The sequence below is a fragment of the Sorex fumeus genome, unplaced genomic scaffold (assembly GCF_029834395.1).
Source record: "Sorex fumeus unplaced genomic scaffold, SorFum_2.1 ptg000122l, whole genome shotgun sequence".
In the NCBI taxonomy this organism is placed as follows: Eukaryota; Metazoa; Chordata; class Mammalia; order Eulipotyphla; family Soricidae; genus Sorex; species Sorex fumeus.
Genome location: NW_026606179.1, coordinates 28973462 through 28993686, shown reverse-complemented (window position 1 = coordinate 28993686; position 20225 = coordinate 28973462). Strand labels below are relative to the sequence as shown.

Here is a 20225-nt window from a genome sequence, read left to right as displayed (position 1 = left end):
GCAGAGGCAGTCTGGCACTAAGAAACTTGATTCCCAGCATCCCTTACAATGTGTGACAGGGATTGAAGCACAGTTTCACAATGTTCAAATAGCTGCAGTGGGTGAAAGTGGAGCAGAAAAGCTCCTGTAGAATCATGCGGGGGTAGATGTGCACCTGGAGGGTTGGGGGAGCAAGTGGTCCAGGGAAGCCATGCTGTGGAAGTCATCCAATGGCTTATACCCGGACATATTAAGTGAAAAAATGGGTATCTCAAAATGACAGAAACTCCAAGATGGTGCCACTGATAGAGTCACCTAGCTAGGAGCCATTGGAGTCCTGCTGTGGAATTTGGCAATTTAAATGCAAACACTGTATTGAGAATGGTCCCCAGTTTTTTTTCTTTCTTGTTTCCATTTTGGTGGGCTTTATTTATTTCAGATGAGTCATTTCTTATGGGTTATTGAATTCATTTGTAATATAGTTTTTCATTAGCATCTTATAATATTTATAATTTCTCCCCTTTTCCTTTCTAAATTTATTGACTTTCTCTCTTCTTTATAGTGTAACTAAGGGTTTGCGAATGCTGTATAACTTAATTTTGCACATATTTATTTTATTCATTTTTCCTCCAAAAATGAAACTCCATTGTCAGTATGCACAAAAATTTAAAAGTAATGAGAAAACAAAGGAATTCAGTTGCTCCAGGAGACAGGGACAAAAGTCCATGGAGGTTAAGTGAATCAAAATCCTTGACCCTGTCAAGGAGGGACTTAAAACAACATTACATACAAGGGTAATGGGAATTAAGAAAGAATTTCTCCTCCAAAGTTTGATGTTATTTGTATCAGATTTATTCTTTTTCTAGCCCTTTTATCTGTAAGGTTAAAATGTTTATTTGGGATTTTTCTCAAATAAAGGTATACATTACTATTAACATTCCTCAGTACCTTTTATATGTTCTTTTTTAAAAATTTTATTTATGTACCATCATTTACAGTATATTATACATTTCATGCATACATTATTCCAGTACCACATGCATCACCAGGGTGCATGCCTCCTTCCACCAGTGTCCCAAGGTTCCCTCCCAGTCCCCCCGCTTCCTCCAGGGTAAGCTCAATTTTGTGGACAAAATCTCCAGTTCCAGTAGGACAGGGAAGAGAATACTACAACAATGGTGGAGGGAAGTGGTCAACCAGAAGTACGAGAGAATGTTGAAAGGTGGTAAAATGTTATGCATGAAACCCTGTTGCTAACAGTGTACTGTAAGCCACAGTGCTTTATTTAAAAAGTGTCTTTCTTAGAGTCTGGTAGATAGGAGGGAATATGGAAAGTTTAAATACTGGTGAAGAGATTGGTATCTGGACATTGTATGCCTGAAGCCCAACCATGAATGAATTTGTAATTCACAGTGAATAACAGTTTTTGAAGTATCTCCAATTTTGATGCTTTTATCCATTTTTTGGTTCCTTACTAATTTTCCTCATATCCCACATAAGAGAGATTTTTCTTTTATTATGGAGGTAATTATACCTAGACACATATTGATGGGTAAAGCTAAACTCTTAAAATTTCACAGAATTCTAAGTCAGTGATAAGTTGATAAAAGATTTGTTTTTCAAATCTGGAGTATCTTTTTTATAGATACATAAATTGTAAACATTTTTAATATTGTTTTATCCCAGTAGTAACATACCAGATTTGGTAGGATGTACCATAGAAGCCAACCAATCTTAGCTAAAAAGAACATATACACAGAAGGCTTAACTTGCAACAACAGCTTAGTAAACTCTCAGACCAGGACTTAGTAAACTCTTAGTAAACTCTTAGTAAACTCTCAGACCTGTCCCCAGGGTGAGATACAACAATTTTCACAAATTTTCTTCTACAGGAATATTTTTGATCATTTCATTAGTCATTTAACGGTAACAAGCAATATAAAATAAATTATTGTGGACCTGCTACAGGGGCAATCTTGAAGGGTGGTTGGGAAAATGGAGACAGTGGTGGAGAGAAAGGGTGACAGTGGTGGTGGGATTGGTGTTGGGATATTGAATGCCTACAACAAATCATCATCAACAACTTAGTAAACCACAGTGTTTAAAGAGTCTGTGGGGGGGGAGAGGGAATTGTTAGTATAATTCTCTGCTAATATATTAGACCATTTACGTGAAACAGATAAAACCTGTAGCGCTATCTTCCCACTGTTCATCGATTTGCTCGAGCGGGCACCAGTAATGTCTCTATTGTGAGACTTGTTGTTACTGTGTTTGGCATATCAAATATACCACGGGGAGCTTGCCAGGCTCTGCCGTGCAGGCGAGATACTCTCAGTAGTTTGCCAGACTTTCTGAGAGGGACGGAGGAATCGAAACCGGGTCAGCCGCGTGCAAGGCAAACACCCTACCCGCTGTGCTATTGCTCCAGCCCAGATAAAACCAAGTATACACGAAATAGACAAAACTATTACTAAGTTGTGTGAAAGTATGCAAGAGTAAGGAGAAGAAACTTTTCTAATTTAAAGGAAAATATAAATAGTACTAAGGAGAATAAAAGTGTATTTTATCCTAAAAGGGTAATGTTGGCTTTTTGTTAGAAAATATTATAGTATACATAATGCTTATTGTAGCTCCATTAATAAGTAAAGGTAAAAGGTAAAGGCCCTCCCGTTGATCATCGATTTGCTCGAGCGGGCCCAGTAACGTCTCCATTGGAGACTTTGTTGTTACTGTGTCTGGCATATCGAATACGTCACGGGGAGCTTGCCAGGCTCTGCCGTGCGGGCGAGATACTCTCGGTAGCTTGCCGGGCTCTCCGAGAGGGGCGGAGGAATCGAACTCGGGTCGGCCATGTTGGCTGCGTGCAAGGCAAACGCCCTGCCGCTGTGCTATCGCTCTAGCCATTAATAAGTAGCTGCATTAATAAAGTATTATAGTGTAGATGTAAATTAAAAATAGCTGAGTAAACATGCAATATACATTATAAATGAAACAACAACGTATTACTGAAAAAGTATAAAAACTGTAGCAAGTTAGGAACAAACATACCTTTTTAAATCTAGTAGCAAATAACCATAAGGCCTATGGAGTGTATGCCATACTCATTGGCAAGCTGCTGAGAAACTTATTCTCTTTAAGGAAGCTCCCTTAACACTTTTTACAAAACTGATTTCAAGACTATGAAATCCCTAAGCTGTTGCTTGTCCATGAGCTTTGTATCATTCCTTGAAATCTAAATGATAATCTAGCTGGATAGAGTATTCTTGATGAGGTGTTCATTTGGTTGAGTTTTTGTACTAAATTCCACCATCTGTGATGCACAGGGGTTTACTACTGGCTCATGCACTCACTCAGGAATTACTCCCGGCTGTACTCAGGGGACCGTACCATATGGGATGCTGGGAATCGAACCCGCGTTGGTCGCGTGCAAGGCAAATGCCATGCCCGCTGTGCTATCACTTCAGCCCCAATATCCCACCATTTTCTTCTGGCTCAGATAGTCTCATTTGATATATCTGCTGTGAATTTTAAGTGTTTCCCTTTTTTTTTTTTTAACCTTGCTGCTTTCAGTATTCTGTCTCTAGCTTTTGTCATTCTGATTACAGTGTGTTTTTCTATTTGGGTCTGTTTTTACTGGAGCCCTTTGGTCCTCTTGAATCTGGATACTTGCAGCCCTCAGTTCCGGGAAATACTTATGTGTGATTTCTTTCTTCTTCTGGTTAGTAAGGGACTCCAGTGATTCTTATATTATTCCTCTTGAACTCATCCCGTAGTTCTCTGATGTGTTGACTCTTTTCTGTCTTCACTTGTTTTTTAGAGGTGTCCTTCCTCTAATCTTTGTGCTTGCCAACCTTTACCTCAACTGCTATTACTCTGCTGCTCAGACCTTTGATTGATTTTTTTTTCATATCTCCTACCATGTTCATTTCTATCATTTCTGATTGTAGTTTTCTCATTTCTGTTCTCGTAAATGATTGTACCTCATTTCTTTCACCTCATTAAACATCCTCAATGTGGTATCACTAAGGTCATTCTCTGAGAGTCTGCAGAGCTTTTTGGTACTGGCGAGCCTTAGGTGCTATAGTTTTCACTCACTGAATTTGATAGGCTTCTGTGTAGCTTTCCCATTGTGTTTGCGTTGCAAAGAGTGAATCTTTATAGTTAATATCACCACCTACTTTCCTAACTGCCACCACCTACTTTCCTTACCCCCCACTCTACACCCCACACTCCTGCCCTTTCCTAGTCTCTGAGGGATTAAGTTGTGTTTGCTCTTTTCCTTACTTACTGGTCTTTTTTTTTCTTTTTGGGTCACATCTGGCGATGCATAGGGGTTACACCTGGCACTGCACTCAGGAATTATCCTGGTGGTGCTAGGGGACCATATGGGATGCTGGGAATCGAACCGGGTCAGCTGCATGCAACGCCCTTCCCACCGTACTACCGCGCCAGCCCCTTACTTACTGATCTTCACTAGAGATGAGAAATGAAGACACATTGTGTACAGTGTGAAGTATGATGAGTATTTTGGAGAAGCAAATAGTGGGTCTACGATGTGGAGGTGGGGAGCTAAGATTGTAGAGGCTTTCTATATGTGCTGATAACTTTTTTTATTCCCATTTTTCTCCAGACATTAAAAAAAAAAATTTCTTTACTTCATGAGGTTAAGGTAAAGGCCCTCCCGTTGATCATCGATTTGCTCGAGTGGGCCCAGTAACGTCTCCATTGGAGACTTCATGAGAAGTAAAGCATTTAGTCTCCAAATTTTTAAGGTTTTTACAATTTTCTTTACACATTTGCATTCTAGTTTTATAGCATTATGATTAGAAAAAATACTCTTATCATTTTATTCTTCATAAATGTATTGATGCTAATTTTTGTGTTCAAGCAAGTGATTTATTGTTTAAAAGGTTTTATATGCACTTGAAAAAATGTAGATTCCACTTCTTTGATGTAAAATATTCTATAAATATCTATTAACTCATATCCTGGTTCATCATTTAAAGTTGTAATTTCCTTAGTCTAATTGATCTGTCTATAATTAAATCTCCTATTATTATATTACTATTGGTATCACTTTATTACTAGTTGCTTAATTTATGTTGGTGCTCTCGTGTTAAACATAAAAACTTATTATTATACCTTTGATAGTTATGTGGGCTGGAGTGATAGCACAGTAGGTAAGGCGTTTGCCTTGCACGCAGCCAACATGGCTGACCCGAGTTCGATTCCTCTGCCCCTCTTGGAGAGCCCGGCAAGCTACTGAGAGTGTCTCGCCCTCACGGCAAAGCCTGGCAAGCTACCCGTGACGTATTCAATATGCCAAACACAGTAACAACAAGTCTCATGATGGAGACATTACTGGGCCCGCTCGAGCAAATCGATGAACAATGGGAGGACCGTGACTGTGATTGTGATAGTTATGTAAGACTCTTATATCTCTATTTTTAAATTGAAAATCTATGTTCTCTGATACAAGTAGAGTTGGTAAAAATATACCTGCCCTTTTTGTTTTTTGTCCAGACACATGTGCGCTCAGGACTTACCCCCGGCTTTACATTCAGAGATCACTCCTTGCAGTGTTCAGGGGACCATTTGTGGTGCCAGTGTTGAACCAGGGTCTGCTGCTTGAAAGGCAAACACTTAATGCCTGTACTACCACTCTAGACCCTATTATTGCCTTTTTTAAATTGACTATTTGGTGAACCTGTGAGATGGCTCAAAGGGCTTACCATGTACTTTGTATGTAAGAACCCTAACTTCAAACCTGGCACTGAATGTTCCCCTGAGCACCACGAAGAGTAACCCTGAGTATCAAACCAGGAATAGCCTCTAAACATTGTCAGATACATCCCAATACCCTCCCCCCCAAAAAAATACTAAAGTCAAAATACTAAAAATAAAGCTACTATTTCGTTTTGGCATTATTTTTTAGTGTTTAGTTTTAAACCTATAATTTGTCTTGAATTCAACATGTGTTTTTTTAAATGAAGTTTTTCACAATAGTTTATTACATTTAATCTAACACCAATCCCACCACCATTATACCTTCCTGCCACCATAATTCTAATGTTTCCACCTAACCCCCAGACCCTGCCCCCAAGCAGGACTTAAATAATTTATTTTGTATCACTTGTTATGAATATTCGGCTAAAAATGATGCAAAAAAGTTTCAAAAGAGTTTCCTTACAGTAAAGTGTGCGAAGATCAACAGCATTTCTTGTAGGCAGCAAAAAGCAAAAGTTTTTGTTTTTCAGTACAGTATGCTAGGGCTGGAGTGATAGCACAGGCGGTTGGGCGTTTGCGACCGGTGTGTCTAAGCCAGGTTCAATTCCTCTGCCCCTCTCAGAGAGTCTGGCAAGCTACCGAGAATATCTCACCCACACAGCAAAGCCTAGCAAGCTACCCATGACGTATTGGATATGCCAAACACGGTAACAATAAGTCTCACAATGGAGACATTACTGGGCCCGCTCAAGCAAATCTATGAACAACGGGAGGACAGTGCTACACTGCTAGTTTTCTTAAAAATTTGTCATTTTTTTTGTTCATTTATTCTTTCTTGTACTTTGATATAATTCTCTTGTGTTATTGTTTGAGTTTCTTTTCCAATTTCTGATTTTTCATTTTCTTTTAGATTGTTTTAACTTAAAACACCTCCGCATCCAGTGATGCTCAGGGCTTATTCTTGGCCTGAAGGTTATATGTAAAATTATATCTGTAAAGTTTTTATATATAAAATTCTGATTGAATTCACACTCTTTCCTCTAAGGAAACTTTTTGTAGCATTTCAGTAGTTTTTCATAACAATACAAAATAAATTATTTCGGTTCTGCTTTGGGGCAGGGGTTGGGGTTCAGGATGGAAACATCCAAAATATAGTGGTGGGCAGGTGTCATGGTGGTGGGATTGGTGTTCGAATATTGAATGTAATTATTGTTAATTGTGACTTTATAAAATTTAAAAATTAAAATAAATAAATAAAATTCTGATTGATTGGGCTGGAGCGATAGCACAGCGGGTAGGGCGTCTGCCTTGCACGCAGCCAACATGGCCGACCCGAGTTCGATTCCTCCGCCCCTCTCGGAGAGCCCGGCAAGCTACCGAGAGTATTCGATATGCCAGACACAGTAACAACAAAAGTCTCCAATGGAGACGTTACTGGGCCCGCTCGAGCAAATCGATGATCAACGTGAGGGCCTTTACCTTTTACCTTTACTGATTGATTAACTGGATTGAGCTTACATTCATTTTAATGGGCCATAATTTTGTCTCCCCTCCCTAAAACCTCTGATTTGGGGACAACTAAAATGAAACTGTTCGTTGAAGCTGACAAGGAGAAATGAGGTTTCTTTCAATATCTTGACCAGCTAGAGACCGATTCAGATTTTTTTTTTCTATTTTTTGTAATTCAGTTTGGTAGATTGTGTATTTCTGGGAATTGTCAAGTTAGAAATTTGTTGTATAGTTTGTTGTTGTTGTTGTTATTGTAATTGTTGTTGGCCAGGAGACAGATTTTATGGTGAGCCCTGATTCAGGAGAGGAAATTCTGCGATCTCTCAGGAATATATAGTTTGCCATTTGTCAAGAGGGCTGCTGGTAAAACTTTATTTGACCCCCCCACAGCCATCTAGGATGAGATGCTTTTAAGCCACTATGTCTTCTACTGATCTATATTAAAGTTAGTCCAACCTCACTTCTTAAAGGTACAGATATTTTGGCAAATAGCAAACTTGAGTTTGACCCTACAACCTCACTCACATGTTCCTTGTTCTGCAACTTGGTGTGGGTGGACATGGGAACTTGGCCAATATGGGCTCTGTCCATTCTGTCTTGGAGGTTTTCCAAAGGTACTTCATGCTTGCTTTGAGCGTAAAATCGGGGACAGTTTGAAGGCAGAAATAAATGTCCATTGAAGAAAGCTATCTCCAAAGTTCCTTTGAGCAGCCCTTTTTGGGTGGGGTGGGTGGGGACACAGCAGTATCTGGTCTTCAATCGGAGCCCAAAATATTCCAGGAAGAAAGTGACAGGTGAAAAACACATAAATGAGGGGCCACCGCACTAGATTAGGGTGTCTATGAGTAGAACAAGGGGAGACCATAGGAAACAAAGATGGTCAGAAGAGGGCCACAGTCAGAAAAAAGATTGAGAAACATTACCTTAATACCTTAGGACAGCCCATATAAGCAGCTGGTTGCATAGGTTACTAAGGAGGCTGCTGTTTACGTCTTTAAACACAGAAATTTCATTTTGTATCTGTGTATCTACAAACAAAACAACACAAAAGAGTGTATAATCTAATTTCCCATGTCTTTACATTTTTTAGTTTTCTTTTTCTGTTTTTGTTGGTTTTGTTTGGAGGCCACACCTGGCAATGCTCAGAACTCAGAGAAGTGTTCCTGGCTCTGCAGTCAGAGATCACTTTTGGTGAGCTCAGGGGACTAAATGGGGTGCTGGGGATTAAACCTGAGTTGGCTATGTGCAAGGCAAGTGCACTGTCTGCTGTACTATCTCTCTGACCCCAAGTATTCTTTGTTAATGATTTCTAGTTTCATTTCATTGTAATTGAAAGACACTTTATATAGTGCCAGTCTTTCTTTTGTTTCATTTTGGGCCCACACCCAGCACCCTACCTACTGTACTTTCACTCCAGCCCCTGGCCAAGTTTGTTTTGTTTGGAGGGCACATGCATGGATGCACAGGGATCATTCCTGGCAGGAATTGGGGAACCATATAGAGTCCCCAGGATGGAACCCAAATAAACTGAATGCAAGGCAGATACTCTACCCATTGTACTATTGCTCTGGCGCTTAACTAAGTATTTTAAAGCAATCTTTATTATTTTGTGAGTGAATGAGGATCATTTTTACATTAAAGGATGCTACAGCTCATTGTAAACACAGACTTAGCTTAAAAGTGGAAGAACTTTAGGGAAGTATTGTTTTTTTTTCCAGGCTGTAAAACAATACAAGGGAAAGGATCGCCACGCAATCACAGTCACTGTCCTCCCGTTGTTCATCAATTTGCTCGAGCGGGCCCAGTAACGTCTCCATCGTGAGACTTGTTGTTACTGTGTTTGGCATATCGAATACGTCACGGGGAGCTTGCCAGGCTCTGCCGTGTGGGCGAGATACTCTCGGTAGCTTGCTGGGCTCTCCAAAAGGGGCAGAGGAATCGAACTCAGGTCGGCCATATTGGTTGCGTGCAAGGCAAACGCCCTACCGCTGCGCTATCGCGCCAGGCAATCTGGTGAGCAAATACTGCAACAATTTTTGTTTTTAAATTCTCTCTTTTTTTTTAAATGTAGGAGTACTGCTATTTATTCAGCCACTGATTAGGCTGATTGAATTGGGCATGAACTCCACCTTGCTTTTTTTTTTTTAAGATAACACAGCAAGTAGGGCATTTGCCTTGCATGTGACTGACCCAATCAACCCAAGTTCAATTCCTCCACCCCTCTCGGAGAGCCCAGCAAGTTACCGAGAGTATCTCGCCCACACAGCAAAGCCTGGCAAGCTACCCGTGATGTATTCGATATGCCAAACACAGTAACAACAAGTCTCACAATGTTACTGGGCCTGCTCGAGCCTGAACAACAGGAGGACAGTGACAGTGACAGTGATAATTTTATTTATTGAATCACCGTGAGAGCAGTTACAAAGCTTTCAGATTTAAGTCTCGGTCATACAATGAAACATCCATACCTTCACCAGTGCCCATTCTCCACCACCAAAAACCCCAGTAAACCCCCATCCCACACCCTTCCCCTACCTGTGGGGCAGATAATTTCCACATTACTCTCTCTCTACTTTGATTACATTCAATATTTTGACACCGGACCCATCATTATTATTTGGAATTTTACCCTAACACTCAGATCTGCCAAAAAGGCAACAGTAGACAATTTGTTTTCTATTGCTGGTTATGAATAACATATGATATCTCATGGCTGCAGTAGTGGCCGTGTGATTTTGAAATTCTGAAATTTTAACAATTAAATCTGGAGGGATTTCTGCCAAAATCTGGATTCTGAGATTTGTTCCTGAGTCTCTGGGATCATGGCCATTGAGCAGCTTGATCAGGAACCAGAGAGGCCGTTCATGGGCGGCAACTCAGGGTCTTGTTGGGACAGGGAGGAAAGGGCCGGCTCCACCCACATCCCATGAGACCCCAAGTGTCTCGTCACTGAGGACCTACATCTGACTGTCCGATGACCTCTGGAGGATGGCAGCCACCGGCCACCGGGGGCGGGGGGGGGGGGGAGCAGGTGGAGGGACAGCACTCATCCCCCCCTGGGGTGGCCCGGCGACAGTAACCTACTGCAGGGTCTGGATACATTTCTGCCAAAAGCTGCTGGGTTTCGAGATTTGTTTCTGAGTCTCTGGGATCATGCCATTAAGCAGCTTGATCAGGAATCAGAGAGGCCGTTCATGGGCAGCGACTCGGGGTCTCATTGGGATGGGGAGGAAAGGGACAGCTCCACCCCCATCCTGTGAAGCCTCACGTGGGGTGGCCCAGCACCAGTAGCCTGCTGCAGGGACTGGATGCATTTCTGCCGAAAGCCGCTGGGTTTTGAAATTTGTTTCTGAGTCTGGGATCATGGCCGTTAAGCAGTTCGATCAGGAACCAGAGAGGCCATGCCTCCAATTATATAGCTGAGCCGGAGGTGGTTTGTTGGCCTAACTTTTGGCCGTTTATTTTCTTGGTAAACTTGGCCCCAGGTGTTTGGGGTCTGGCCAAAGGCACAGCAGCAATTTGGGTGTATCTGAAAGTCTAAAGGCGCCATCAGGGTGCTGTACTCGCCTCACAGGTACAGATTTACCTGCTGGTGGCACCATATCCCCTAACTTTTCTTTTTTAAAAATGTAGAGGAACTTTGAGGACAGATTTTTGAATCTTCCCCTAAATTCCTGATAATTCAAATGAATGAATCTCTGCAAAGAAGAGTCATTTCTCTTTCTTTTCCATTAAATGGCTTGTGACAAGTGACTTGTCAATAATGCCTTTTGTGGCTGTTGCTTGTATCTTATTAAATTAGCTTTGACATTAACTTTGACAAAACCAGAAAATGGTTTTCAAAATACCATTATGGGGCTGGAGAAATAGCACAACGGGTAGGGCACTTGCCTAGCTTGCAGCCAACCTGGGTTCAATCCCTAGTGCCCCATGTGGTCTCCAAGCCCTGCCTGGAGTGATCCCTAAGTGCAAAACCAGGAGTAAGTCCTGAGCCTCACCAGATGTAACCCTCCCCCCAATCACTGTCATCACTGTCATCCCATTCATCGATTTACTGGCATCGAGTGGGTGCCAGTAACACCTTCATTAGTCCCAGCCCTGAGATTTTAGCAGCCTCTCATTACTTGTCTTTCTCAACACTGCCGTGTTGGAGGCCCTTTCAGGGTTAGGGGAATGAGACCCGTTATTGTTACTGTTTTTGGCATATCAAATATGCCCTGGGTAGCTTGCCAGGCTCTGCCGTGCCGGCGGGATACTCATGGTAGCTTGCCGGGCTCTCCGAGAGGCATATATATATATATATGTGTGTGTGTGTAGTATATATGTATTATATTATATATTATATATAATACATTATTATATTACATATAAATGCATTGTATATTATATAATAATATATATTATATATGCATATATATGTATCAGGTATTGTAACATTGTATGACACCCAATCATGAACAACTTTTTAACTGTCACACACACACTCCTATTTTCTCTCTCTCTCTCTCTATATATATATATATGTATCATATGCTATGATATATATGATGTGATATATAGAGATATATATAGATATAGATATATGTCTCTGTCCTAAAACAGAGGTTCCCAAAATTGCTCATTGAAATCACCAGAAAAACGTTGAAAATACTGAAGCCTCGCCCTCAGAGAAAAATATTGAGTCTCACTCTCAGAGATTACAGTGATTCTGTTATCATGGTGGTGGTCATCGGGCCCTCAGCCATGTTATTAGGAGCAGAAGACATTAGGAGTGTTTTAAAGCTCTTCAGGTGATTCAATAAAGGACTGTTTCAGAAACTGTATTGATTGATTGATTGATTGATTGATTGCCTTTTAGATCACACCCGGCGATGCACAGGGGTTACTCCTGGCTCTTTACTCAGGAAATACTCCTGGCAGTGCTCGAGGGACATATGGGATTCTGGGAATCAAACCCGAGTTGGCCGCGTGCAAGGTGCTATCTCTCCAGCCCCCAGAAACTGTCTTAAAGGATCTTATAGTCACTTAGATGAGATATCATAGGCAGATAAGGAAAATACAGAAGGGTCAAGACAAAGAACATTTGAAACAAACAAATGTGATTTTATATTCAGTATTCAAATTCTGTCTGGCAGGCAGCATCAAATTTGGAATAACAAGTAATTATTTTGAAGGTATGTCCTTTGAATTTATCTTTGAAAGTAGAAATGTTAATTGAGGTGTTACTGCAAACAGAAGTAATAGAATTTACAAAGGTATATAACAGAGCTAATTTGAGACACAGGAAATAGTTGAAGAGGGAACAGAGATAAATGAACCAGGAAAAGTAGATTAAAAGCTAGAATTCAGGGACCTTAAAAGCTAGAATTCAGGGACCTTAAAATTAAAAGGCTAAATATAGACTTTGAGTTACAGACTTTAGGGACTAGTAATGCCTTTGTGTGCTACAAAATGTCATCAGAGCTACACTTTATTTAGTTGAGGGCACAAGGAAGCTACTTTCACAGTTCAGGTAGGAAAACAGGAAGGTCCAAGCCAAAGGAGCCATAAGAAAAAAAGAGTTATGGAGATAGACTCACCAAGATTTGGTGACCTCAACAAGGTTTCATACCTCAACAAGTTTGAAGTTTGAAAGCAAGAGAGAATTCATCAAAGATAGTCACAAGTTTGGGTCTGACTGGAAAATGAAAGTTAAACAGATAAGAGCAAGAAAATGTTGGATTTTTTTTTTTTGGACGTAGTGAATACCTCAAGCAGTTAGGAATATCAAGAGCTCAGTAGGTTTGCTATCATTTAAACATTTGCGTACCTTTTGATTATTATGAATAGTGCTGTGCCTGCCATTAGTATGCAAATACCTATTGTAATTCCTGCTTTCAATTCCTTTGTAAAAGTACCTTGAAAGAAAACGTCTGGATCATATGGTAACCTGTGTAAGTTTTTCAGACTTTGTCATACAGCTGCTGTACCATACATTCTTACAGGCAATGCAAGGGTTCCAATGTCTCTACATCTTTACCAAAATTTCTTTTAAAGTTTGGGGAGAAAAATATGTTGCTATCTGCATGATTTTATATGAAATATGTTTATACTGTCATTACATTAAAAATTGACTTCAGAAGTTAGAGAGATAGCAAGTAGTTAAGGTACTTGCCTTGCATGCAGCTGACTTCAGTTCTAATCCCTGGCACCATGTATGCTACACCAAACACCACCAGGCGTAAGCCCTGAGCACCTTGGTTTATAACCCCAAAACTAAACAAAAATAATAATAAAATAAGTAAAATGACCTTTAGGTGCCCTACATGAGTATATGTAGCAGATATGTGCCAAGATCAGATGATATTGACCTTTGTGTTATTGTTCATGTGGTACACAGTTTATTGATGGGAAGGCCTTTGAGGTAAGATACTGATTCCATAAGAGTAAGTGTAAAATAGATCAGGGTGAGTTCATAATCTACATGATTTTAACTCTTTATGATAAAGTTTCTTGTTTCCTGTAGCTCCCTGCACAGGCAGCACTTTCTTTTGCCATAGCAACATGTGCATCAATAATTCTCTGGTCTGCAACGGTATCCAAAACTGTGCATATCCCTGGGATGAAAATCATTGTAAAGGTGAGTTCACTGGCAAAGGCTATTCTTGAGAGAAGAGTGACTAATGTCTTTCATTAAGAAAGACTTGAAATGTCTTTTTCTTCAACTTGTCTTAGCATCACTGTACTTGCAATAATGGAGACCTAATATAATTGTTCTCTTGAAGAACATTTCTTAAGATGTATTTTAGACCTTTGAGATGGAACAGAAGCAAAGATTTCTTATTCTAAAAAACCTTTTTTAAAGAAATTAAACTCCTCATGTTAGTCAAAAGACCATTGTAAATTGCCTGTCCTCATTTTCTTTTATATTGTTCTTTAAAAAAAATATATTGTCATCGTGAATTACCTAGTTACAGAATTATTCATGATTGAAGTTCAAGTGTACAATGATCAAGCATTCATTCCCTTTACCAGTGTCCCCAGTTTCCCTTCTGTAACCCCCTCCCCAGCCTGCAATTTTGTTTTCTTGTCATTATAGTTTAGACTCTTGCATTATTAATGATACCTTAGTCTCAAAATAAGAGTATTATTGTTTTTTTCACTTATGTGGATCTATTTAATAAAAATCAACTGATGTATTAAGTCTTATAGTATAGAAGGAGAATAGTTGTAGGAATTAATGTTTTATTTCATAAAGTTTCCTGTGCTATCCTTCCAAATTTACTCTCTGAAAGATAAGTATGGATTATAGCAATAATTGAGTGTTTTTAAGCTGATTGTCAGATCACTGATTCAAAATGATGTTCAACCTGTGCATACCCTTGCGTATTTAAAAATCATTATAAAGCTTATCTACTCCTATTATCTTATCAATTCAATAAATATCTTACAATGTAAGTTTAATGTTATCTCATGTTGCTGTCTCAAGAACTTGATGTAAAGTATTTAAATTCAACAATAGTAGTTGCTTCTGTTACAGAAGATCTGGGTTCAATTCTTAGCACCACCAGATTCCTCAAGCACATCCTAGAGTGACCTCCAAGTTCCAAGCTGGTAGTAGCACCTACTGCCAGGCATTGGGTCTGGCCCCAAAGCAAAAAGAATACAGTAGACGATGGTAAAATGCCCAATTATATTAATCTGATCATTTTAGTTCTCTTTTGCTCTTGGCCATCCACATAAATATTGTGGATTACTTCATCTTACTATAGATTGTACTATAATGATCAAATCTATAACAAAGCAGAAAACTAAATTTAACAGAGCAAAGATATTTGACAGAACTAAATAAATATATTTTAGCTTTTTTTCTAAAATCATATATTTAAATAAATTTGAAAATTACATGTTCGTACCTTATGAGCAAAATACCAGGTCTTTTTCCTCTATAATGTAATCATATTGTGATTGGTTAAGTTGACCAAAATAATAAAAATAATAATAATAATAAGTTTGCTTTATATGTTTAAAAACTATTTTAAGTTGCTTTATCTGTGGTCTGTTTAATGTAAAAGTTCTCTTTACCCAAAAGTATCAGTTTCTGATAAGACTTAGTAATAAATTTTGAACATTTCTTTTTTTTTATTTCTTTCTACAGAAAAGAAAAGAGCAGGTCTATTTGAACAAATCACTAAAACTCATGGAACAATTATTGGCATTACATCAGGGATTGTCTTGGTCCTTCTCATTATTTCTATTTTAGTACAAGTGAAGCAGCCTCGAAAAAAGGTCATGGCTTGCAAAACTGCCTTTAATAAAACTGGATTTCAAGAAGTATTTGATCCTCCTCATTATGAACTGTTTTCGCTAAGGGACAAAGAGATCTCTGCAGACCTGGCCGACTTGTCAGAAGAACTGGACAATTACCAGAAGATGAGGCGCTCCTCTACTGCCTCCCGGTGCATTCATGACCATCACTGTGGATCACAAGCATCCAATGTCAAACAAAGCAGAACCAATCTCAGTTCCATGGAACTTCCTTTCCGAAATGACTTTGCACAACCACAGCCAATGAAAACATTTAATAGCACCTTCAAAAAAAGTAGCTATACTTTCAAACAGGCACATGAGTGCCCCGAACAGGCCCTAGAAGACAGAGTTATGGAAGAGATTCCTTGTGAAATATATGTCAGGGGGAGAGAAGATTCTGCACAAGCATCCATATCCATTGATTTTTAATCTCCTACTAAAGGGGACATTAATTATTAAAGTATGTATGTATGCAGCCTACAGAGTGTCCATACTGTTTTCAGCAGCCACGCACCCTTTTCTCCTGTCAAAACTAGGAAGACCTTCATTTACCATTACCTATCGTAATTGATGAAGTTTTTATTATCTCAGGCAGTGATAATCGTTACGAACAAGGAACTTCTTTCAGTAGAAAAAAAAATCATCTGTTGCTTGGTGTCACAAAACACCAAGTTAAATAGCAGTTGAAGAGGGGAGTTGTGTTGTTGAGCCAGGGTCAGGCTGCCTGGTAGTTTTAGCAACAAAAAAAACCGCTCTTGATTGATAATAGCTCTTTCACTATTTTGATCCATAATAAGCTTAAAAGTTTTTTTCTTTGCATTCCTTTTGTTCTCCTTTTCTCTAAAATTGTGTAATAAGTCGGTAATTTTACCATCTCAGTTTCTTACATAAAGGTAATAGTTAAGGTACCACACATATTTTAGCATAGGCATTTGTTCTAGAATTTTTCAAACTATAACTAGTTACTGTGGTAAGTGCTAATTAAGACAGTTATGTTTCTTCCATATGTTTCTTCTTGACTAATTTTTATACTGCTGCCTTTTAATGATTGGATCCTTAGTTTTTCCTTTTCTGTGAGAAGTATATATGATTTCTCACCTTTAGGTCATATTTAGATGTTATGCTATAAAAATTTCATAATCCTGGGAAGTGTGCACCATTGCCACATAGAATTAAAAACCTGAAAAAGATGAAAATGTTCAGAAATTCCTTAAAAGTTCCCAAATTTGTTCACATTTTGTGATGGGCCATTCATTTCTGAAAAGAACAATTCATTTTAGAGGGAAGCCTGTAATTATATTTATTTCAATTGCTTTTCATCACCAAATCTATTTTCTATTCATTTTGTTTTAAAATTATTTAGCTCCATTTGTATTGGTTTACTTTGTGGCATAAAATAATCATGGTTTTATGAAAGTTTAAGGAAAATTTCTAAAAATACTGTAGAAGTCTTTTAGATTGCTTCTTACTTGGGTCAGTACATTTTTGTAGTTCTTACCAAGAATAACAATTTCCAGTTTTTTTTAAACTGCACTTTGACCTTATTTTTTTTATGGTATATAAAATAATAGTTTATAAACATGATATAAAAAACTCATTGTGTTTTTTTAGACTTTTGATATTATTTGATACTGTATAAACTTTATTAATCAATATTAAAGACCTACATGACATTTCTTTTTATGTTCATATTAGCAGCATTGTATTCAAGTATGCTGTGATGGAACACTCTAATTTATTGTAAAGACTGTGGTGATGTGTACAGAATCTTTTTATTTCCTTTCATTACTGCATTTAAAATTTATGATATATTTTCACCATGTGATATTTATTGTCCTAAATCACTACAAAAATCATATTAAATATGCATTACTACATGATCCTTCAATCATGTTATTTATAGCACTGAGATTTTGAGTATTAAGATGGATATGGAAAAGAATATAACATATTTCAACTAATACAGACTTAACATCAAAAGAGATTCCTCAAAAATAAAAAATTAATTCTTATTTTCCATATTTTTGGAAGTTCTCAATGAAATGAGAAATTAAAGCTTCACTAGGTTTCACTCATTATTTTCATGATTACATATGTACATTTTTCTCAAAATAGCGAAAATTGTGACCACATGTATGAGACACATATATAATACTCCCTCAAAATATGTTTTCTTTATCACATTTTAGTAGTACATAGTACCCATTTAATAAAAAGATCTACAAATAATGTGTTCATAATTTAAGTTTAAGTCAGCATTAATTTCCTGCTTTAAAAATTTAACTTGGAAGGTAAGACTTAATGAATGTAATATTTAATGAACTAATAAACCAGGGCCAGATTAGATAACTAAATTCTTTCAATACTATGTTGAACAGGTATTTTTAGTAATTTATGTCAACCAGCAGTTGAACAACATTGTAAATGCTTCATATAATTAATAATTGATCTCATTTCATGATAAAGGAGAATTAGTTTAATTTCTATGTAAAATATCTATTATAAAAAGGTGTTATCAATCCAATTTTAACATCTCGATTATTGTAGAAACTGATAAAATATACTTAACTGCATTATCTACGGACACTTTTAACTATTTTTATTTTGGAATTTATACCCACTTTTCTTTTAAAAGGTCATGAAGGGGCTGAAAAATACACAGCCTTTAAAGAAGACATTTAACATTAAAACAGCACAAAAATTCATGGTTGTTGACACCTCAACAAGTAAAACTTAGACAACAAAAATTGGGTCCTAACTTGTGGCTGCTAAAACAAGTGGTCCTTATTTTTCATATTAGAAAAGCCAAATTTATCTGCAGAAGCTAGTTTTGAATCCTCAGAATTTTTGAATTATACAAAAATATATCATAATCACAAATTTTAATCCAGTGAAGTATCATTTTATTTGGGGTTTTTGTTTGTGGTGTTTGTTTGTTTGTTTGTTTTGGAGGACTCACCCTGTATGCTGGGAGCTACTCCCAGCTCTATGGTTAAGAATGACTCCCAGCAATGCTTGGGTGACTATACAGTGCAATGGATTGAATCAGGCCTCCAGCATATAAAGCATATTCTTAGCCAGTTGAGCTCTCCAGCCCTTGAAGGCTTCTTATGATGTAATTCAAGAGATTTGTTCTTTCTGATCACTTTACTGCAGGGATAGAACTAAAGATGATCCATAGTTAAAACATTAAGACTGCCATATGTTACATGCCTTCATGGATATGAAACCTCATATTTCTGTTGAAACATTTAGCAGTATAGTACAAAAAAGGGAAATAAATGAAATTAATAAATTGTAGGCATTACTACCAGCACAGTTGTTATATAGTCTTTCATCTTTATGATCAGTAAGATAACTTTGCAAATTGTTTACTAAGATGAAAGCCATAAATTTTAGTGACAAAGGTGAAATTTAGCCATCACTGAGATTATAGTGTTCAGTATTAAACCTATAACAGAAAATACACATTGGAAATTGGGTGTCCCCAATTCAGACATAGCACTAAGTTCACTTCTTTTATATCTTCCACCTGGAATGCAGTTGATCCTGAATTTAGTACAAGGTATCAAATACCCATAGATTGTAGGAAAATATTAATCCAAACATCTAAAGTATATAGTAAGAAAGTGTGCTGCACCTTTTGTGAGAGGATTTGCTCAACCTAAAGGTTTTAACACAAAGCAAAGAATCTTCCATGTTTCACATCATATGAGTTTTAAAGGTTCCTTTAAATTTGTCTTGTTAAAACTCTACTGTCAAGGTTTTGTCACTTTACTAATTACTAGGTGTTAAAGGAACATAAATACTCTGCTTCCAAACATTCTTACAGTTCTGCTATTGTCTCATTAGAGGATGCTTCCTTTCTTAAGTGTGTCAACTGATGCGATGGAACGGGGAAAGCCTACTTATTATTCCAGGAATAATTCTCAGTGGTAAGAAATTGATCTTATAAAATGTCTACTATATTGTTTGTGTTATTTTATTTCAAAAACTAAAAAAAAAAATTGCCTTGGCTCAGATTGATTGAACTGATTGTTTTGGGTTTTTTTAAATCCAAGAAAATTGGTTCAACTTTATTAAGGAGAAGACTGAAGTCCAGAGAAGAGGAATGAGTATCCACCACTCAGAACTGACTTGCTTTCTGCTGTCTCCCTGTTTTAGCTGGCTATTAATTTTAAAGTCAAGCTGTTCTAAATAGCAGCCAAGATATTACTTGTAAGCTTCTCAACTGATTTAAAATGTAATTTATTCTATAATAATTTCAAAACATTGCGTTTTACTTTTCGCTCCAATATCTGTGTAACACTTTGTTACTCTATAATTTCATTGCAATGATTTCTTGACCCTTGCAAACTCTGTAAGACAATTACTGTGAATTCTTAATAATAAACAATGTTAACAATTTATAGGCTTGGTGTACTATACAGAAAGAACTCCAGTGCTCTGCTTTTGTGATCTTTTTTAAATATAAAAGAAACAAATTAAACATTTGTGTGCTGTATCTCAAGTTTGGAGGATGATTTGAGTTCTGAGCCATTATAAATGACAAGTTGACCTCAGATATCTCTTTTAGCTCTCTGAAAAATCATTTTCCCAGTGTCGTATGCTCCTCTTCTAATGACATTTCAAATTTCTGTATTTTCTTTATTAATAGCCCAAATAATTAAGTGGTTGGTTTAACCACAACAAAAGCTCCAAAACTAATGACTCAATACATG

General features: G+C 37.6%; 1 protein-coding gene across 3 annotated transcripts in view; it reads left to right on the top strand.

The window, feature by feature from the left end:
* NETO2 (neuropilin and tolloid like 2) overlaps positions 1 to 20008 on the top strand; it is a 91168-nt gene extending 71160 nt beyond the window's left edge. For all 3 annotated transcript variants that reach the window (XM_056136676.1, XM_056136675.1, XM_056136674.1), the window contains exons 8-9: positions 13721 to 13834; positions 15353 to 20008. In XM_056136676.1, coding sequence (XP_055992651.1) covers positions 13721 to 13834; positions 15353 to 15933 — 695 coding nt within the window. In that variant the 3' untranslated portion in view covers positions 15934 to 20008. The remainder of the gene's footprint in view (positions 1 to 13720; positions 13835 to 15352) is intronic.
* Positions 20009 to 20225: the final 217 nt, after the last annotated feature.